A 17979-nucleotide genomic window follows, 5' to 3' on the forward strand; every position below is an offset into this window, starting at 1 on the left:
GATTTATACAACACACTTGGGGATGTAGAGCAATATTAAAGACAAAAAAAATCCATCATCCTGCTAAACTGTGGGACCTGAGGAACAAGAGCGTGTAACGCAGTGCGACTAGTTTTCATAAGTGTGCTGTCAGTGGGACCCTAACGAGCGATAAAATTCACAAGGTTAAGTTATATTCAAACCGTGAACCTTTCCACAACAATTTGGTTACAGTTTTGTTGATGAGAACCAACCAAACATAACGTTGGTATCTTGAATGAAACTGAAAAAGCATTGCTGGAACTTGGTCTTCAGTTGCGTTTGCAATTTGGCTGAAACAAAGTGATTCTCATGTGTTTAAATATTTGAATATTTAGACCTTCTGCTTGTCCTTACATACTGGGTACAGATTTGGTTCCATGTGAGGTTGCACGAAGTTTGTGAATAAACGTAGTGGTATACTTATGACTTAGGTGGGCACAACTTTTTGAAACATTATCTGGCATGGATTGCGGGGTTCCACTACGCTTATCAGAAGGGGAGAAGCCTATAGGCAGCGTCCGCCCCCCCATGGAAGTATAATCTCAAAGGGAAAGCCAGCTAAGCATACCACAACTTGTCTTTCATGGTGTCTTTGTCATTAGCATGGGCAAAGACCATAGACCTATGTTCTTCAGCTTTTAACTCTCAAGATGAAAACACTAATTCTCTTTTAACTCCATTTCTGCAGCTTGCTATCGCTTAGTTATCCGTCGTGTATTTAGTTTAGTTCAAGGAAGTCAAAAGCAAATTGTTTTAGAAAGTGATTGCATCTATATCAGGAAACAATTAACTTATTTTTGAGACACTGAACACACAAATTAACATGAGGTAGTTTTTAAATGTATAGTACGTGTTTTAGGGATTAATATTCTTAATCTCTTTGAATAAATTAATTAAAAGAGGTTCATTAGTTTTAAGCTCAATACTAACATCTATTCAAGTGTAATTATTATGTGTATTACATTAAAGTTAACTTTCATGATTCTAATGGTAAGTGTTCTACTGAAAAGCTGTTTCATTGACTTTAGTAAGGTTGTTTGTAGAAATGGCAGATGTGATTTGTCCTGAAGCGTTTTATCAAGCTGTTCCAAATTCTACAATTAGACATAAACATCTATTTCATATTCTGTATGACTACTGCCTACAATTAAAAAAAAAAAAAAAACAAACAACCCTGTATGAAATTACTCATTGCATCTCTTAATTTCTCACATTCCCCCTCTTTTTTTTTTTTTTTTTTTTTCAATTGAATGAGGGAAGGAGAGCTTTAAAGCATAGAGATGGGCCAAGGAGAGGGCGTTTGGGGCTGGATGAGATGAGGCAGTGTGGTGTGCAGGCAGACCTTTGGACACTGGATCCAAAGTGTCAGAAAATGCTTGGCTCGTTGCTTTTCTTGAGGTTGCTGTGGCTTAAGTGACTTTGCTGATCTCAAGTGTTGTATGCTGTAGGGAGAAAAGTTGTCTGTAAATTACTTTAAATTCTGAGTTCTTTCAAGTACCGGGCTGGGTACTAACCCATAAATATGTTTGTTTCTGTCATGGTTTACTTGTTTTCTGTTGTTCCAGCTTTGTCTCTGATTTTACTTAGAAGTGCCAAGAAGGCCTCTTTCTTCTGTCTGAAATTATGATGATGATGAGACTTTTAGGTTTTTAAACTATGGCAGCAACTGGAAATATTTTGAGAAAGGTATAGCTAAGTGCAGTAGATAAAATTGAGGAGGAAAAAAAAACGGGAAGGAGAGTGTATAACAAAAGTCTTGGTTCATTTTAGAGAACTGGTTTGTTTGCAGAGCTCTAAAACTAGAACGTATACATTCTTATTACAAAATATTGTTGACCTATTACTTTCCATAGAAAGGCTCTAAACTCAGCCCTTGGGACCTTCTACCCCCTCAGTCCTTTTGAAGTTCTTAGCCAAACTGCCTCGATTACAAAAAAAATCCTCTAGGGGAGGAGAGTCTTTATTTTCAGTGATACTATTTTGTATGTATTTTTCTTTACAGTCTATGTTGTTGTTTTCGCATCATGATTGAAAGCTTAAAAACCTCTGTCAGCAACCCCCAAGCCCAGTCTTCAGTGACAATGCTGACTCAGCAATAACAAGCTCCATACCACTTACGTGCTCTTTGGCCTCCAATGTAGCTTTGTTCATGCCCAGAAATTAAAAAAAAAAACAAACCACAACTCAGGACAGCTGATCTAGCAATCGTACTACAGGCCTATGTTACTTTTTTCCCCTCTCCTTTAAGAAAAAGAAAACCTATATAAATACCACCTTTTCCCCTCCTTTCAGATACTAACATTTGAGACCAAGAATCCAACGGAGCTGGCTGAGCGCTTACGATCTGTGTGTGGAAACCAGAGCAATGCGTATGCTCGACTGCTGGAGTACCGACTAAACGCTTTGCGTGGACTCTGGAACGCCCAGCGCCAGCTAGCCTTGGAGGAACAGCATGACCGGGAGAGCTCGGGGGATGAAGAAACGCTGGCCTTGCTCAAGCGTCAAGGCTTGTTACAGCAGCCTGAACAGGCACCGTTTACTTCACGTATGGGGCTTCTATTGGTCTTTCCCCTCATTCAGTCTCAAAGTAGAACAGACCCTTCTCTCTGTAACATAACTGCTGAGGTGCTATTGAATTGCCTTCGAGACTGCCAGCCTTTGAGTTTGACTAAGGAACCAGCTGACTGTCTTAATGGGATAGAGTCTTTGCTGTGCTCCTGGCTGGAAGACACTTCTGCTTCAGGCCAACAGATTCCATACAAGCAAAAAGAAAATGCTGCTGCCGCCCTAGTTGCCTTGGCTTGTGCAAGGTAAGGGGACCGTCCTGAAATGACATGTTATGGTTGATATTGGTAGTCAGTGGTTATATTTAAAGGTAAGAATCAAACATTATGTGACCACACTGTTGATAGTAATTTTTGGTTTACGCGTCTTTTTCTTTCTAATATTTAAATATTGGTTTGGAAAGGGTGAAACTGATAAGCTAAGCATTTATTTTTTGCATGTGTTTAGCATATGTAAAAACAGAAGGATCTAGGTTAGAAATGCCTCTTGTGCATATTGCTGCTTCTACTGCAGTGATCTGTTCTAGGAATGGTTCCAAATGTTTTTATCATGGAGGAAGGTCTCACTTTTCCCTTTGTACAGACCCCTTTTAATCCTGGAGCTTATGCACCTTCATTTGGCTATAAAAGGCATTACTGACAAGTTTCAGGGAAATTTGTTTCAGATTTCAGTGTTGCCTGTGAAATATCTGGAAGCTTTTTTTTTTATTTGTTTTTTTTATTTTGTTGCCAGTGAAGAGTTCAACCATTGTAGGTTGAACTATCCCATGCCCTGCATGGCTTTAGCACAGCATCAGGTGTCTGAGGATGAAGTGGCCATAATAGCTTTTAATAAAAACTTACACTTTTTAGGGGATGGGGCATGAGGAGAGGGGGAGGAGTATACAAAACTTAGCTTCTGCAAAGCCATACGATTGTGGGTCTAAACTAGTAGCCTTTTGAAAATCTTGGCTTTAATGTTTCTCAGGTTGCAGGCTTGTCTATCACATTTAACTCTGATTTAAGATGTTGAAGTTGTCAGGACATGTCATGATTTGCTTTAGAAAAAGGCTTATTCAAATGAAAACCGCTTAATTTCTAGTGTACTTGTAGTGAAGTCAGTGAGAAATCTACTGTACGTGGCAAACTTCTGCGCTGACAACTGCCTTTTCTAAAAGGCAATGTGCTTGAACATAGCTCAGATAAATTTGATTTAATAAACACGATATAATTTTTTTTTTCAGATGTCAATTTTCAGGAAGTATGGAATGTTCTTTGCAGCTGAATTTGTAAAAGTGCTAAATTTCAAATACAGCTTTTCAAATTAAGGTTGATCTTATATTTTCTTTGCAAATCTGTCTTGTATTGCTTACAGAGTTGTAATAACCTGACGTGCTTTGTTCACCTATGAAAGCCTTGCATTTTTCCTTTAAATATGTAACTCGTGTTGGGTACCATTATGAAGAAAAAGCCTTCAAAATGAGACTATTATTGAGATTCCTAGTTGCAATCTTGGGTGCTTCATATTACTAAGAATAAAACAACAGAGTAAATACTGCTTTAAATAATTAATTGAGGTGCTTTGAAGTATTCAGTGTCAATTTTCTGCAAGCTGAGGTTTATCAGTGGAAGCATCCAGCTGAAAATGACAGTGGGGAAAATGGGGTTTAGGGCGTGGAGGAGGAAAGTTATGGAGCTGAGACTGACCATGTGTGACAGCAAAAAGCGATGTTCAGCAGAGTGTGTGGAAAGGATCTCTTCAGTTGATCAGCCATTCTTCTGAAGAAATCAATTCATAACTGACTACTGTCATGCCTACGATGCAGTCAAGAATCTCGTTTTTAGCTAGGGTGGAAGTAAAGCCACCACATCTTTCAGAAAATGACTTCTTCCTTATACCCTGACCTTTAAAACAGAAACTGTAAAATACGTTTCTTAAAGACCTCTCTCTTTCTTTATTTCTACAAAACCCAGGTGTTTTCCACTGTGTTAATATACAGATTTCCTAGGTTCTCCAAAAAAAGTATTCCACTTATGAATGATCAAGAATTGTAATTAGAGTAACAAACTCCATATGTTTGTAAATACCACAATAAAATTTTAAAGCAACACACTTTTAGGCAAGAATAGAAACAACCTCTACTTAGGTTTAATCTTGTTTTCAGAATATCTAGTCCTTATATACATTTAAATGTACCACTTCAGAAGGGGAAAAGCTTCCAGATTTGTGTTTGGAAGCAAAAGTAATCAGAAGCTTGATAATAAATTAATTAGTCTGGTCTTTTCTATTTTAGTCAAAAAGCCATCTCTAGCTATGTCTGCAGCAGCTCTTACTAATACTTTGGCTTAGTCCCAGGAAGACCCGCGGATTGTATTTGAAGATCTAAATATGATTAATCAGCTATGAGAAGTATTGAAAGTAGCTGTAATAGATGCAAGATGGAGGTATTTTCTCACGTGCCCAGAGTGCCTTTACTATACGTGTCGTTTATGATGCAGCCCATGGGTGCTGATCTCCCTACCTGCATGGTGCTGCATCCTCTTCCAAAAAGACAGCGTGACTTAGCCTGGCAGGTCACCAGCATTCTTCCTTTACGTTACCCTCCCTTCCTCTTTTCACTTCCTCCGTGAAGAAAAGAAATGCAAATTAGAAAAGAGGCTTGATGACATATCTTGGATATTCTCTCTTTATGGTACTGGATATTATGTTCTACATAGATGCTGTTGTCTGTGTGCATTCAGTCTTGTTTCAATAGACATCTTTAATTCATGTTTTTTCTTATCCTTTTAGAGGGTCGCTGAAAACCTTTGTTCATACAGTGCATCTATTACAGAAACAGACTGATCTAGGATCCTTGCCTGTGGCTGATGTATTATACAGGTTTGTAGTGACTTTTCTAATTGTGGCACTTTTACGTCATCTCTGAAAATGTGTAACTGCATTTACAGATAATGTCTTTAGATGTGATTAAAAGGCTTTAGAATTATTGAAAGCTCTAGGAAAGATCACAATTGAGTCAATTGCAGAAGGAAGACATTAGAAAGTCAAATCTAAAAGGATCCACTAATTGGGTTTTGGGTGTTAAGTTTTTATTTTTTTTTAATTAAATATTGATGATTCCATTAAGTGGCTTATGAACTCTGACAGAGTAATTACTTAAAATATATCTTCCTTAACTTTTGATTTAGCTAGTTTTTCCTATCACTGTCCTCTCTGCATCTTATTTTATTTTCTGCTTAAAGGTTGTTGCTTTTGGAGGGCGGACCTGGATCACCCTCTTGTTTGCTCGGAGGAAAGCATATAGTGTCTTGGGGCTTTGAAGACATGTTACCTGCACCTGATGCCAACAGTAGTTCCAGCAGTGAAAATAAAGGTGAATTATTTCATGCCTGTCAGTATTAGCAGGGGAGGACAAGATGCTTTTAGTGGTAATAACTGTTCAAAAATTACTGTAAAGCTTTAGAGTTGGAAAAGATTTCTCCTTTTCTGTTGGAAGTAATGTAAAAGCAAGTACAGTGCATATCAAAAATCTGAAAGCTGAAGGGTTTAGAAGGACCATCTGGAGAGAGAACTGGGCATTGCAGGAGTGTCTCGAAGCCTGGTATACAATGAGGGGGGGAGGGCAGCAACTGTCTGGGCACCTTCTTATCTTAGTTTGTACATTCAAAACTGAAGTTTTGAAAACATGGACCTATTTTATAGGAGTACTAAATTGGTTACATTGTTTGGCTTCTCATACCTATTCCCACTGAGTTAATCTAACTAGATGTGTAAATGATTTGTTTGCTTTTTTTAAAGTTGCTTGGGGGATCAGCTAGAAAAAATCATCCTGTCTTACATTAAAATTAAGAGGCTAAATCTTAAGTCTAGTGTGTTAATGATAGTGGTGCTTATCTGTTTTTTAACTACAAGATAATGGGGTTCAGCTTCTTGGTTGCTGAATACCAGATGCTATTTTAAATCATCTAGCAGTGGATTCAGTGACCCTCTCTGACTTCAGGGGGAATTTTGAAAAGAAGTCAAACTGATTTTGGATATTATCTACTCATTAGTCTTTCAGTAAGCGTAATTCTTTTGTCCTGTGCGGTATCACTGTATTCAGTAGCTATCATTGGCAGAGCCTGTTTATTTTTAGAAGTACGAGTTCATTGCTTTTTTTTCCCCTTTTCCTATTCTACTTTTGTTTCTGTCCAGTCTGTTTTGTATGGGTTTTTAATGCTTTCTCTCGTATTTCTTTCCCTGATTTAATTCTCAGGTTTTCCTGCTTTGTTTGCTTACTATTTTTGCACTAAATGAGCACTGCTTCAGAAATATTAGTTCAAGCTTTGATGACATCTCATTAAGTTTAATGCAAGCCATAGGATTTTACAAATCTGAGTTGTCATTTGAGGCTATCTGCAAACTTAATGGAGACATCTATATTTTGAAGAGTCTTTCTAGCTGTAAGAGTTACTGGAGTGTGGGGTGTTTTGTTTTGATTTGGTTTTTTGTCCTTAGCTGACTGTTCAGATTCTGTGAACTTAAATAGGTTGACTGGACTGGTTTATTGACAGCCCTGTTAACAAGGTTTTGCCTTGGGTGTCCCATCTTGATTGTTAATAATAACTACTTTGTGAGTGACAAAGCTATGTTTGAAATACATTTTGTCTTAATTTAACAGTGTTCAGAGGTGGAAGGGTCTGCTTACTAGCTTTAAGAGCACAGAATTGTACCAGAAATTAGATCAAGGCTCAATATTAGATTATTCCTTCCCCACAAACAGTATGTTATACCAGCGGTCCTCAGCAGAAAGGCTTGCATAGTCATAAGCCTTGCTTGTGTTTTATCTTGCTGCCAGTTCTGAACAGCATTACCTGTTGCAAAAGCAGAAGAGAATGGTCTGCTCCTTTTTATCATTCTGAAGGCATTTAATAGCAAATACGCAACTTGTTTTATATTTTAGTAAAGGGATTTTCCACTTGAAATGAGTTTGGTTGAATAGTCCTGTGTTCCTAAGCATGGTTGGGTATGCTAATCTAGTTCCTACTGTATTTATAGTTTTGAATAGTGTGCAGAAAAAGCCAGTTCGGACTTACTGGGTTTTTTTACAGAAGCTCGGGCCATAATGCCCAAAGGCAGGTCTTTAACGCTGAAATGAGAACACAACATAGGAAAAAGAAATTATTCAGAAATGGATGATGTACATTTGAATAATGAAAAACCAGCACTAATGTCATTTATTGTATCAAAAGAGAAGCCGGGTGACTAGCACCCAATTCTTGTTTAGTTGGCAAGAGGAGGACATTTAAGTAGCTCTAGTATTTATGCGAGTGAGTTAGGTGTGATCTGGGCACCTCCATAAGGCTTGAAAGAAATGTAGAAAAACTACTGTAAAAAGGATGGAATTTGACTACGTTACAGGAGCTCTTGAATACCAAATAGTAAATTCAGGTTTAAAAAAAATGGTTCTGCCCTGTTGGTAATGACCTGTCATGAGCATCTGTTGGTTTTCAGTTGCTGTGGTAGCTACCACAGAAGTGTAATGACCATGGAGAATTTCCAGTTTTGTATCTTACAGAGGAGGTCTCTGCTCTATTCTTTCTTCCCGATTCAGATGCAGACTTAGGGCGCTGTCTTGCAGCAGATGGGCTCTATCTTTATACAACTAATTCAGTGGGCAGAGGAATAAGCAAATTAGGATCTGGATTACATGGTACTTTGCGGTAAGTGACAGTTGAATATTTGCAGATCTGCTTTAAAAAAAAAAGTTACTGTTTTGGTAAACCATTCCCAGATGTTAGGTGTAACAAGGCTAGGTAGAGCATATTATGCATTTTCATTAAAGGTAATTTTAATGTTTTGATTTTCTCACCTGAAATTCTTCTTGAGTATGTTTTCTCTAGAATCATAGAATAATTTAGGTTGGAAGGGACCTCTGGAGGCCATCTAGTCCAACCTTCTGCAAAGAGGTATACTGGCAGAATAGCTACTATTTTTAGATTTGGTTTTATTTTTTTAATGTGTCGTAAGTTGGTTTATTGTTTGCTGAGGCATACACTATAGACTAGTTTTGTGACCTTTTTATTTATAGTTGTACAATTGCTGAATTTATTAAGTATTTTTTTCTAATTATGTCATTCATTATATAAATTATTAGTGCAGGTGTGACTGTACAGTCTTGCTTCCCTATTGCCTGGGGTCACGAGGCTTCTTATGCTTTAAGTCTTACAACAGAAATTGCTGCCTTATGCCGACTTGAAATTAAGTTCAGTCAGAGTTCAAGAATGTGGATGTGCGTTGTTCTTAGAAAACCAAAAAATAACACAGAGGTTTAAAGAGTTTTAATATACTGCTTTTTTGCCAGAGGTTTTGTGTACTGCCGTAATGAGGAGCTGGAGACTGGGTGGGTTGCTTTTGGCAACAGCAAACTTCTTCATCGGCCCGTCTCTTTTGATAATAAGCCTCACTCCCTTTTCCAGGTTGTGGATCAGCATACCCTTCAGGTAAAAGGAACAGCTAGGATGTTCATTGCAGAGTTAGAGTAAGAAAACGTTCTTAATTAATCATAATATTTTCTAGCTTTAATTAGTTTTGTCCTTGAAGTTTCTTCTTTTTACTTTGTGAAACTGCCTTTTTATAAACCCCCATGGAAAGCATTGCATGATAGGACTTGTAAGTTATGTTATAGACGTGACTATTTCCACGTGTTAAGGTGTGTATGTATATGTATATATGCATGTATACGTATGTGTGACTTACACTGTATCCTAAGAGCCAGAATATGGTATGGCCGCATTATAAAACAATCAAACAATAGCAAAATGGACTTTGACTTAAACTGAAAGCATAATCTTCCTGAGCAGCTCATTATTCTTCTACTGTAACAAAATTCAGGTGTTGTTTCTGATCTGATTGTGTTGTATAGAGAAACAACTGTCATCCCTTGTAAAAAAGGATGATTTGTTTACTTTGGGGTTTTTCCTGCCATGGTTTTAAGGATGGATGTGCACATTTATGTCCAGTGTTTCCTGAAACTCAGAATGTTTGTATTCCTCTTTTCTTTGAAACATTTCCAAAGTTTCAAGTAATGTTTTGGAGAAGTTGCAGAAAATAGACAACTCTTTAGCATGTATATTTTCCTTATAGTACTATAGGTGTGCTCTCAGTCATTATAGAGGAGATGATTTATTTTTAGGTATGTTAAATGTTTAGCTATCTAAGCTGTTTTGTATGCAGCAGATCCATTTGGCAAACATTACAGAATAGCTCTTTGTAACAATTAATGTAATAGTACTATTATGTCCCATAATAAGCCTCTTCTGGACTAACTGCACTTGATATTAATTTATTTATTGATTTTTAAGTACACTGTTAATACTTATAAGAACAAGCTTCAAAATAAGAACTAAGATGCTCTCTGTCTTGTAGGTATGTCAAATAATCCCAATGCCAGTAAACCACTTCCCAGTTGGCAGTACTATGACTACGGTGCACCTTTCTTCAGATGGCACGTATTTCTACTGGATTTGGTCTCCTGCAAGCCTCAATGAAAAAACACCAAAAGGCCACTCTGTCTTTATGGATATTTTTGAACTTATAGTAAGCAAATAATGTGTTTTCTATGACTCTGGAGTAGGTAGCGTGACTACCGCTTAACTAAATATCCATGTTTTCAAATCAGCATGTTAGGTTTGAATATTGATGTGTGTAATCTGAATAGCTGTTTGGAATGTGTTTACTAAATAACTTTGAAGAGAAGGTTTGTTGTTCAGTTCTATCTTCAGGGGACATACGACTATCATATTCTAGCAATATGAATTGTCTTGTAACATAAAACGTATTTTATTGTAATTAGCAATTAAGTTTTGTGCTGGGACGGTAATTCTGTGTATTAGGATTTACAGCATTGTTTACTGTGGATCTGCTTCATTGTGTTAAAAGCCAATCAGGCCTCACAATTTACAAATGCAATTGTTTTGTCTACACTGCATTTTATAACCTAATATGATTTTTATGTTTTACAACAATCATTGATTTTAGTGTAAAACCAAATGCATTTCAAAATATTAAGTCTGGAGAAATGTATCAGTGGTTTGAACTCCCTTTCCTCTCAACGGCTTATAATATATCTACATTTATATGTGTGTATATACATATATGTGCATGCATTTTTGTGTATATATATATATGTGTATTTTAATTTGACAATGAAGCATCTCAGTCTAAAAATGTATTCATTTATGTAGCAGAGCTTACAGCAATTCATAGACCTCTAGTACTGATAATTTAAATTGTATGAGGATTTAGCTTTGAATACTTTGAGCGCAGTGCCTGTAGAACTGCTCAGCAGCTGGTGTACAGTGGCTGTGCAGAGTGGGATGATGGAGCTAGGATTGGTAGGCTCTAGTAGTACAAATTCTGGAAAATACCTAATGCTGTAAATCAGATCTTACCTTCATTAAGAGATGCATTCTTTAATAACACATCCCCTGAAGATTATGGTCTAAGAAAATCATCACTTACACTTTTTGGTTGGCAAATGATTTAAAGGCCTCTTTTTACAAAACTTGCCAATGAAACGTCACTAAAAAAATACAGGAGGGTTAAATATTTTTACATAGCATTCCATAAATAAACTTAAGATTATGACAAGCAGTTCTGTCTTTAAGGACAGACCAAATAGAAGATACTCTGTTGAACCACGAAGCTGAAAACTCATCTGTCTAGCTTTTATGATGCTTTTGTTGCCAGAAATTCTGACAGCGGGGTGTAAGTTTGGATCCCTACCTGCTATAGCATATTGTTCAGTTAAGGTAATCTGTCTCCTATGGATTTCAATATCTAAAAGGTTTTTTTTTTTTTTCTCCATTTTAATAGGTAGAAAATGGCGTATGTATAGCAAATCCTCTCCAGGAACGAATTATACTAATGAGAAAAGAGGGTGAATCTGCAAAGAGTATAAATGAGATGCTTTTGAGTAGGCTCTCTAGGTATAGAGCCTCCCCGTCGGCAACATTGGCTGCTCTCACTGGCTCTACAATCTCCAATACATTGAAAGAGGATCAAGCAGGTCAGGAGAGGTTTTACTGATTCAGTAATGTTTCATGGTTTGTTTCTTAACACATACAGTATCAGTTCTAGTAATTACTAACGTCTTAGAACGTGTGGGGGAAAAAAATGTGCAGTTTTTTTTCCAAAATAAGTGTTTGAAATATATATGCAATGTTTGCTTAATGTTTGAATTACAAGTTCCTTTGCTAAATTAGGCATTGATTGTGAGAAAAGTTTAAGAATGAAGAACAGGAAGAATACATGTAGCACCCTTTTTTCTCCATGTATTCGACTGTAGGACTGCTTTATTGCATTTCTCTGCTAGCAGTTCAATTGGGCTCCTCATCGTTATGTAAAAACAGACAGCAGTTTAGAAAATTAAACCTGTTTCACAAGCAAGTTGAGTATTATAAATTGGAGGTAATTTTGCTTTTTTGGGGTAATTTGCAAAATGTTTGGATATTCTTTTATGGGCTTGCTGAAACTACGCAAGTTAATTAAGGAATCCTGAATGAACAGCATTGATGGCTTTCAGGATGATCTGGAGCTTTGTAAGATTGGTCTTAAGATTTTATCACTTTATCCTGAATTACTTCTCTTCTTCCTTCATACATACATGAGGGTTTTTTTCTTCAATTTTAAACAATTAAAGGTATTTCCATAAAAATAAATTATACAGGAAATAGATATGCTTACAGGGAAATTGGCAAAGAGTTAGCTTGAAGAGCTATTTTAAAGGCTGTGTTTTGTCAGTTAACAACTAGAGTGCTACAGAAGAAGAAGAGTAAGTGGTTATTCTTGGCTAATTCTTTAGTCAGTGCTCAGGAAAGTGTTGATCAGCAGTGGCAGGAGCTAAATCATTATGACTGTATACGTTTCATGTGGAGCAAGAGAACTTAAAATAGTAAATGCGTAGTGAATCTCAAGTGATCTCTCTATGTTAAAAGATTATTTGGCTCTAAGATACTGTTTTCCATGTGTTTATCACCATACAATTCTTAAAACAGTTCTGTTTATACTTAAATTTTAGGCTCTAAATTTTCCTGTCTTGGAAATTAGAGATTTCCTTTTTTTTAATTTTTAAGTTGTTCTCTTTAGTTAAATAACTGTTTGTATCCTTCTGGGGATTGATGCTGAATGTGTGGGATTATGAGGCCACCCCATATACAGCTTCTTCAAGCGATTTCTAAATGCTGCAACATGTAGCTTAAATGAATTTCCATATTGATTTATATGAAGCCCTAAATAGAAATCTGCCTTCTTTACTGCCTGTTATTCTGAGTTTTTAATGTTACAAAGAAATACACATTTGTGTCATATTTTTCTGTTTAACGTTTCAGCTGCAAACACTAGCTGTGGGCTGCCACTGAAAATGTTAAGGAAGACTCCGATATACACGTGTGGAACGTACTTGGTGATGCTGGTCCCACCCCCGGGTGGATCAGGCAGTTCTGCAACACGCTCGCTCTTTGGAGGAACAAGTGCTTTGTCATCTTTAAAAAGTAAGTCCGAGACATTTGTGGCAAACTTAAGTCTGTGGTTTTCTGAAATACGATAAAGTTCTCAGAAATTTATTGGAGACTTTTTTTTCTATGTAGTTCTTGCTTCAAGCTTGGTGTTCAATATTTCGGACGGGCAGTTCACAAGCCGAGCAGATCTCATTGATGCTGCAGGAAGTTCACTTGGACGTGGTGCTCTAGTTCCAGGGCTTGGTAAGAAGTAGATTTCATTTCTGGGAATAATCTGTCTCGATTTTAATTTGCAGTAAGCTACACTGCAGTTGGTGGGGTTTCATGTCTATGGTGGAATTTTGTAAATTTAACATTTTTGAAGGTTTGGGCTTCCCTGAAGGAATTTCCAGTATCTTGCTTTTGCAGTTTCAGCTATACACAAGCTCAAGAAAAGCATTTTCTATAGCAGAAAAGAATCTTGAAAGAAGTCTGATATTTATTTATTTTTTTTATGCCCTGCTTATGTTATAAGGTGTTACTAAGTTTTGAGTATCTTATCTTTATATTTGAAAATACATAAATGCATTTTAGATGGAAAGATATTGTGTATATATTTCTGGCTTCCCTATCGCTTTATGACTGAAACCTTGTGAGTGTTTTCTTCAGGACTTTTTTTTTTTTAAACCTGCTTAGTTTAATAATAAATGGTGTCTGTGCTACTTAAACACTGCATATAATTGCTATCATTTTAATAAGCAGTGTTTTTATGTTACCTAAGAACGAACGTATTACTTAATGTTTGAGGTAAGTAGTTTTAAATAATATTCTAAAGGCTAGGATGCATGGATACATATAGTTGTATGTTAGCCTGTTAGTTACTGTTACTGGGGATTTACCTCAGTCATTTGAGACATGTAGACAAATATTTTTTAACTTCTAAAATATGGCAAATGCCTCTATCATAGAACAGTCGGGTCTATAATCCACTCATCCCTTTCCTTTTACTGTTTTGGACCTGCTTGTGTTTGTAGGCTTTAAGCTTTTTAGGAGGTGAGTCTCTAAGCTTAAACATTTTTTAATGGTTGCACTGTGCAAACTGTCAGTTTTATTAAAGCTATTATGTATTAATCACAAGGCCGTCAAAACAAGTTCTAAGGTGCTTAGTTGTCAGTGGCTGTAGTAAAATAAATTTGAAACTTTTTTCCCCTATACTTCTTCCAGAAGTTACCATCTGATGCCAGACTCAATTATCTTTAGTTCATGCACTGTGACAGTGTGCGATAAGTTTGTGGAGGAATAATACATGTACTTACCCTTACAAATAACGAGCACTGTGGAGTATTTACCTGGAATGGATGCTGTGGTACACTTGAAACTTCAAAAGGATGTGCATTCGTTTCATTCCTTTGTTAAGAAATCTCCTTTTAATGTTTTTCATTCCAATGCATTGTTATTAAATTGCTGTCACATGACAGAACTTTTAAAGCAAATAATTTGGATTTATATCTGCTATAAAAATACTTTAGTCTGGTTTTCTAATAAACATTCTAAAATTTGATGTGCGAAATATTTTCCGTTTCTTAGGTGCCTGTTATGATACTATGAATAACATGATATGGACATGCTCTAATGATTATATTGATCAGTGGTGTAATCCCGGGAACCAGGCATTCCACTGTGTCTGTCAGCGCCTGGGAGTGAGTCATGTCATTACAGAGCCCAAAGGTGAGGTAAACCTACAAGTCAGCACCTTCTACAAAGTGGGAGTGAAATGTACGATTATCAGAGAATAAATATACAGAAACTGCCTTCTGAAACTTCCTATTAAAAGTTGAGTTCATTCTTGAAAAGCTGTTTATAAATAGTGGTCATGGTTTATCTTTGTTTTAAGAAAGGAAAAAGCATAAAGTGAGACGTATTTGGAAGTTTCCAGATTCTTCCTCCCTTTAGCGCATTACAAAAGCGATGTGGGTAATTCTTTTGATTATCATGAGGGTGGGTGTCCTGAAGCTGGAGGTGATGATGACAGATTGCATTTTAGAAGCTAATGCTATGGTCTGTGTTTGTAGACAGCATTTGAACTGCTTTTCTTCTTCTAGGGGATGCAACAACCACAAATGAGGTTATAAACCAGCTACTGCACCATGTTGGTGCCATGTGTATCCACCAACTCAACCTGCTTGCAGCCAGCAACAATCTTCCCATAACAAATTTTTTGGGCAAGCAACATCCAATCGAAGCGCATCATCTCAGCAGTATTTGTGACATTATGGAAAAAGCTATGGTGAATGGAGATACCTGTATAATACGCTGCATCCTTGTGGTCTTTCAGGTACAAGGGCATCTTAAATGTACTTCACAATAAACACTAAAAAAAAAAAAAAAAATTGTTTTAGAATACAGGCAACCACTTGATTTTATTAGGTTGGGGTTTTTTTTTCCTCTTCATTGCATTCAGTTGAATGGTGATTGACTTAGCAGTGGCTTTGCAGTATCTTATACACCCATTTAAGAATCCTAATTTAAATGTAAGTGTAATTATCACCTTTACAGATTAAATAAGGAAGTAATCTCTCTGGATTTTATTTCTTTCTTTTCCTTTTTTTGATCCAAAGTCAGTTTCTGACTCTCCAGGTTTGTGATGACCTAGACAAACAGTTTGAGAAACTGACTGCGGAAGAAGGGCTAATGTGAACGATGTTTAAGTTTTTAATGTTGTTGTGTTTCATTTTTCTTAGGTGGTTTTTAAATTTTTCTTCAGCCCGCAAACCGAAAGAAACAGAGATATTGTTAGAAGGTCTGGCCTATTACTTTGGCAGTTACTGATGGCACCAAGGGATCAGATTTGCTCTGAAATTCAGAAGGAGGTTTGTCTAGCTATTAGGTAAATATTTGTTTTGTCAAATTAAATCTAACGTAGATTTTAGATTACTTGAAACTGTTGTAACAGATGAATATTCAAATTGTATTCAGCAGTTTAATCTTAATTTAATATGATAAAATTTAGGTCGACATAGTATGATAAAATTATGATTTGTGTCTGTGGAAGAAGGGAAATACAATGTGTTTGTCATGATGACAGTAAAATAACTAGCAATTACTTTCCATACTTCTTTTCATTTAGGGTTTTTTATTGTTTATTATAATACAGCTGCTAAATTCAAGCAAAGTTTTCTGCATTTCAGTGATGGCTGGCATGACTTCCATATTTAGCTTATATAGTTTATTGGTGTTCTGGAACAGGGAAAGCCAATGTCAGCAGTTATACCAGTGGTTCAAGTGACAATACTGAAATTCTCCTAAACAAAAGGAACGTAAGGGGAAGCAGAATGAATAATACTTGAGGAATGCTGGAAGATTGAAGGCCCAGGGGAAAACATGGGCAAGGTAGTAAGACTGTCTTGAGAAAGTCAGGTTTGTGTTTATAAAACAGGAAACTATTTTGGTAGAAGGGTGGGTATTGCATCTCTGAGCTGGTACACCAGGTCATCAAACACTTAAACAGGACGCTTGCTTGAGCTCCACATCATATTAGTTACTGCATCTCTGGAACCTGATGCTGTGTAATTTCCTTTCTCTGGCTTGTCAAAATAGCAGAGTGACTAAGTACAGGAAAGTGAGCAAAAAGTGTGATTGTGTATCACGAAAATGAGATAATGTAAATCTCAAGGACAAGGAATGCTGTCTCCAATGTCCTAAGTACAAATATAATCTGCTATCAAGTGGGAAGTGCTCCAAAGGTTGAGAACAAAATCTTCTGAAGATCAACCTGCATTTTTGTGGGTATGAATCACGACGTTCCAAATTTCAGTGGCTTTATGCGACTCTGAGAGCGAGTGAAGAAGAATAGCATTTCTTTAGTATGATTATCTAGCATTTTTCAGGGTCTTGCTTTTTGACAGGGAAAAGTGTATCCTGTCAACTGCACGGACAGCTGCTGCATTTGTTCCCTTGTTTAACCCTGTATCCTCCAACTTGTAAAAAAAATCAGAGGTGGGAATTAAGTAATATCTCCTTCCTCCGGTGTTCTCATTGGGGGATTCTGATACCAATGGAAACCTCAACCTTAGTTTGCGATGTATGGCAACTTTTCCTGACATTTGTATCACAAGTTGGTCAGCGTGAGCGAGAAGGAAGGAAGCTGCAATAATCTCTGCTCTCAGTGTGAAGCTGAAAAACATGCCAGTTTTCTTTTCTATGAGAGTGTTATTTAAAAAGAAAAGGGAAAAAGAAAAGAAGAAGAAGTCTGCATAATAGTTTCAACACTTCAGACAGTCACGAAGTACTCCTTTTAAGTTATTATGATCTTCTGTCTTGATGTGTTAATTCATGTAGAAAGGACAAAGTTCATCACAAGTTAGAGGGGAAAAATATCTCCACAAAGAGTATTTATGCATAGCTATGTTGTTTCTGAAAAGCTAGTTCTAGAATCTTCTGCTTGGATTAAACGAAGACTTCTATAAAGAGCCAGTCTTTAAAAGTATAAAACTGTAACAGTAGCGACTTCTTGATTACGGTCTCTTGCATTTTCCATTGTTCTTATCACAGCTAAGCCTCAGCTCTCACCCAGAGGTGTTTCAGCCGTTCTCTAAGCCCTCATCCATTTTTTCTGACATCTGTCCGTTTCTTGAAAGAGTGATTGTGCTGTCGTATATACAAGTGATTAATGTGGAGCTTCTCAGAGGGAAGCAAATGGCTCTGAAGAAGTTTTGGGACCTAAACAGTAAAATCTAGTGGATTATAAGAGATTTCTGGAGAAAGCAGCTGTGTATTTTAGAACTAATACAAATGTTAAAATATGGCAGATGCCTTCCTAAGTCGGAAGAAGCTATTACATAGCCATTCTAAATGTTATATCAGATACTAAGCTGAGATTCTGTGACGCCGTTTTTCACATGTCCATTGAAATTATTTTGTTCGCTTTTAAATATGT

General features: G+C 36.6%; 1 protein-coding gene across 1 annotated transcript in view; it reads left to right on the forward strand.

Moving 5' to 3' along the window:
* Nucleotides 1–17979, forward strand: part of HECTD4 (HECT domain E3 ubiquitin protein ligase 4) — an 89993-nt gene that overhangs the window by 20515 nt on the left and 51499 nt on the right. The window contains exons 2-13 of the mRNA XM_035891665.1: nt 2314–2831; nt 5356–5445; nt 5808–5938; nt 8159–8267; nt 8909–9047; nt 9973–10143; nt 11422–11614; nt 12936–13097; nt 13194–13307; nt 14631–14771; nt 15146–15378; nt 15785–15930. Of these exons, the coding sequence (XP_035747558.1) occupies nt 2314–2831; nt 5356–5445; nt 5808–5938; nt 8159–8267; nt 8909–9047; nt 9973–10143; nt 11422–11614; nt 12936–13097; nt 13194–13307; nt 14631–14771; nt 15146–15378; nt 15785–15930 (2147 nt within the window). The remainder of the gene's footprint in view (nt 1–2313; nt 2832–5355; nt 5446–5807; nt 5939–8158; nt 8268–8908; nt 9048–9972; nt 10144–11421; nt 11615–12935; nt 13098–13193; nt 13308–14630; nt 14772–15145; nt 15379–15784; nt 15931–17979) is intronic.

Source organism: Egretta garzetta, unplaced genomic scaffold (genome assembly GCF_000687185.1).
Source record: "Egretta garzetta isolate BGI_Z169 unplaced genomic scaffold, ASM68718v1 scaffold330, whole genome shotgun sequence".
Classification (NCBI taxonomy): domain Eukaryota; kingdom Metazoa; phylum Chordata; class Aves; order Pelecaniformes; family Ardeidae; genus Egretta; species Egretta garzetta.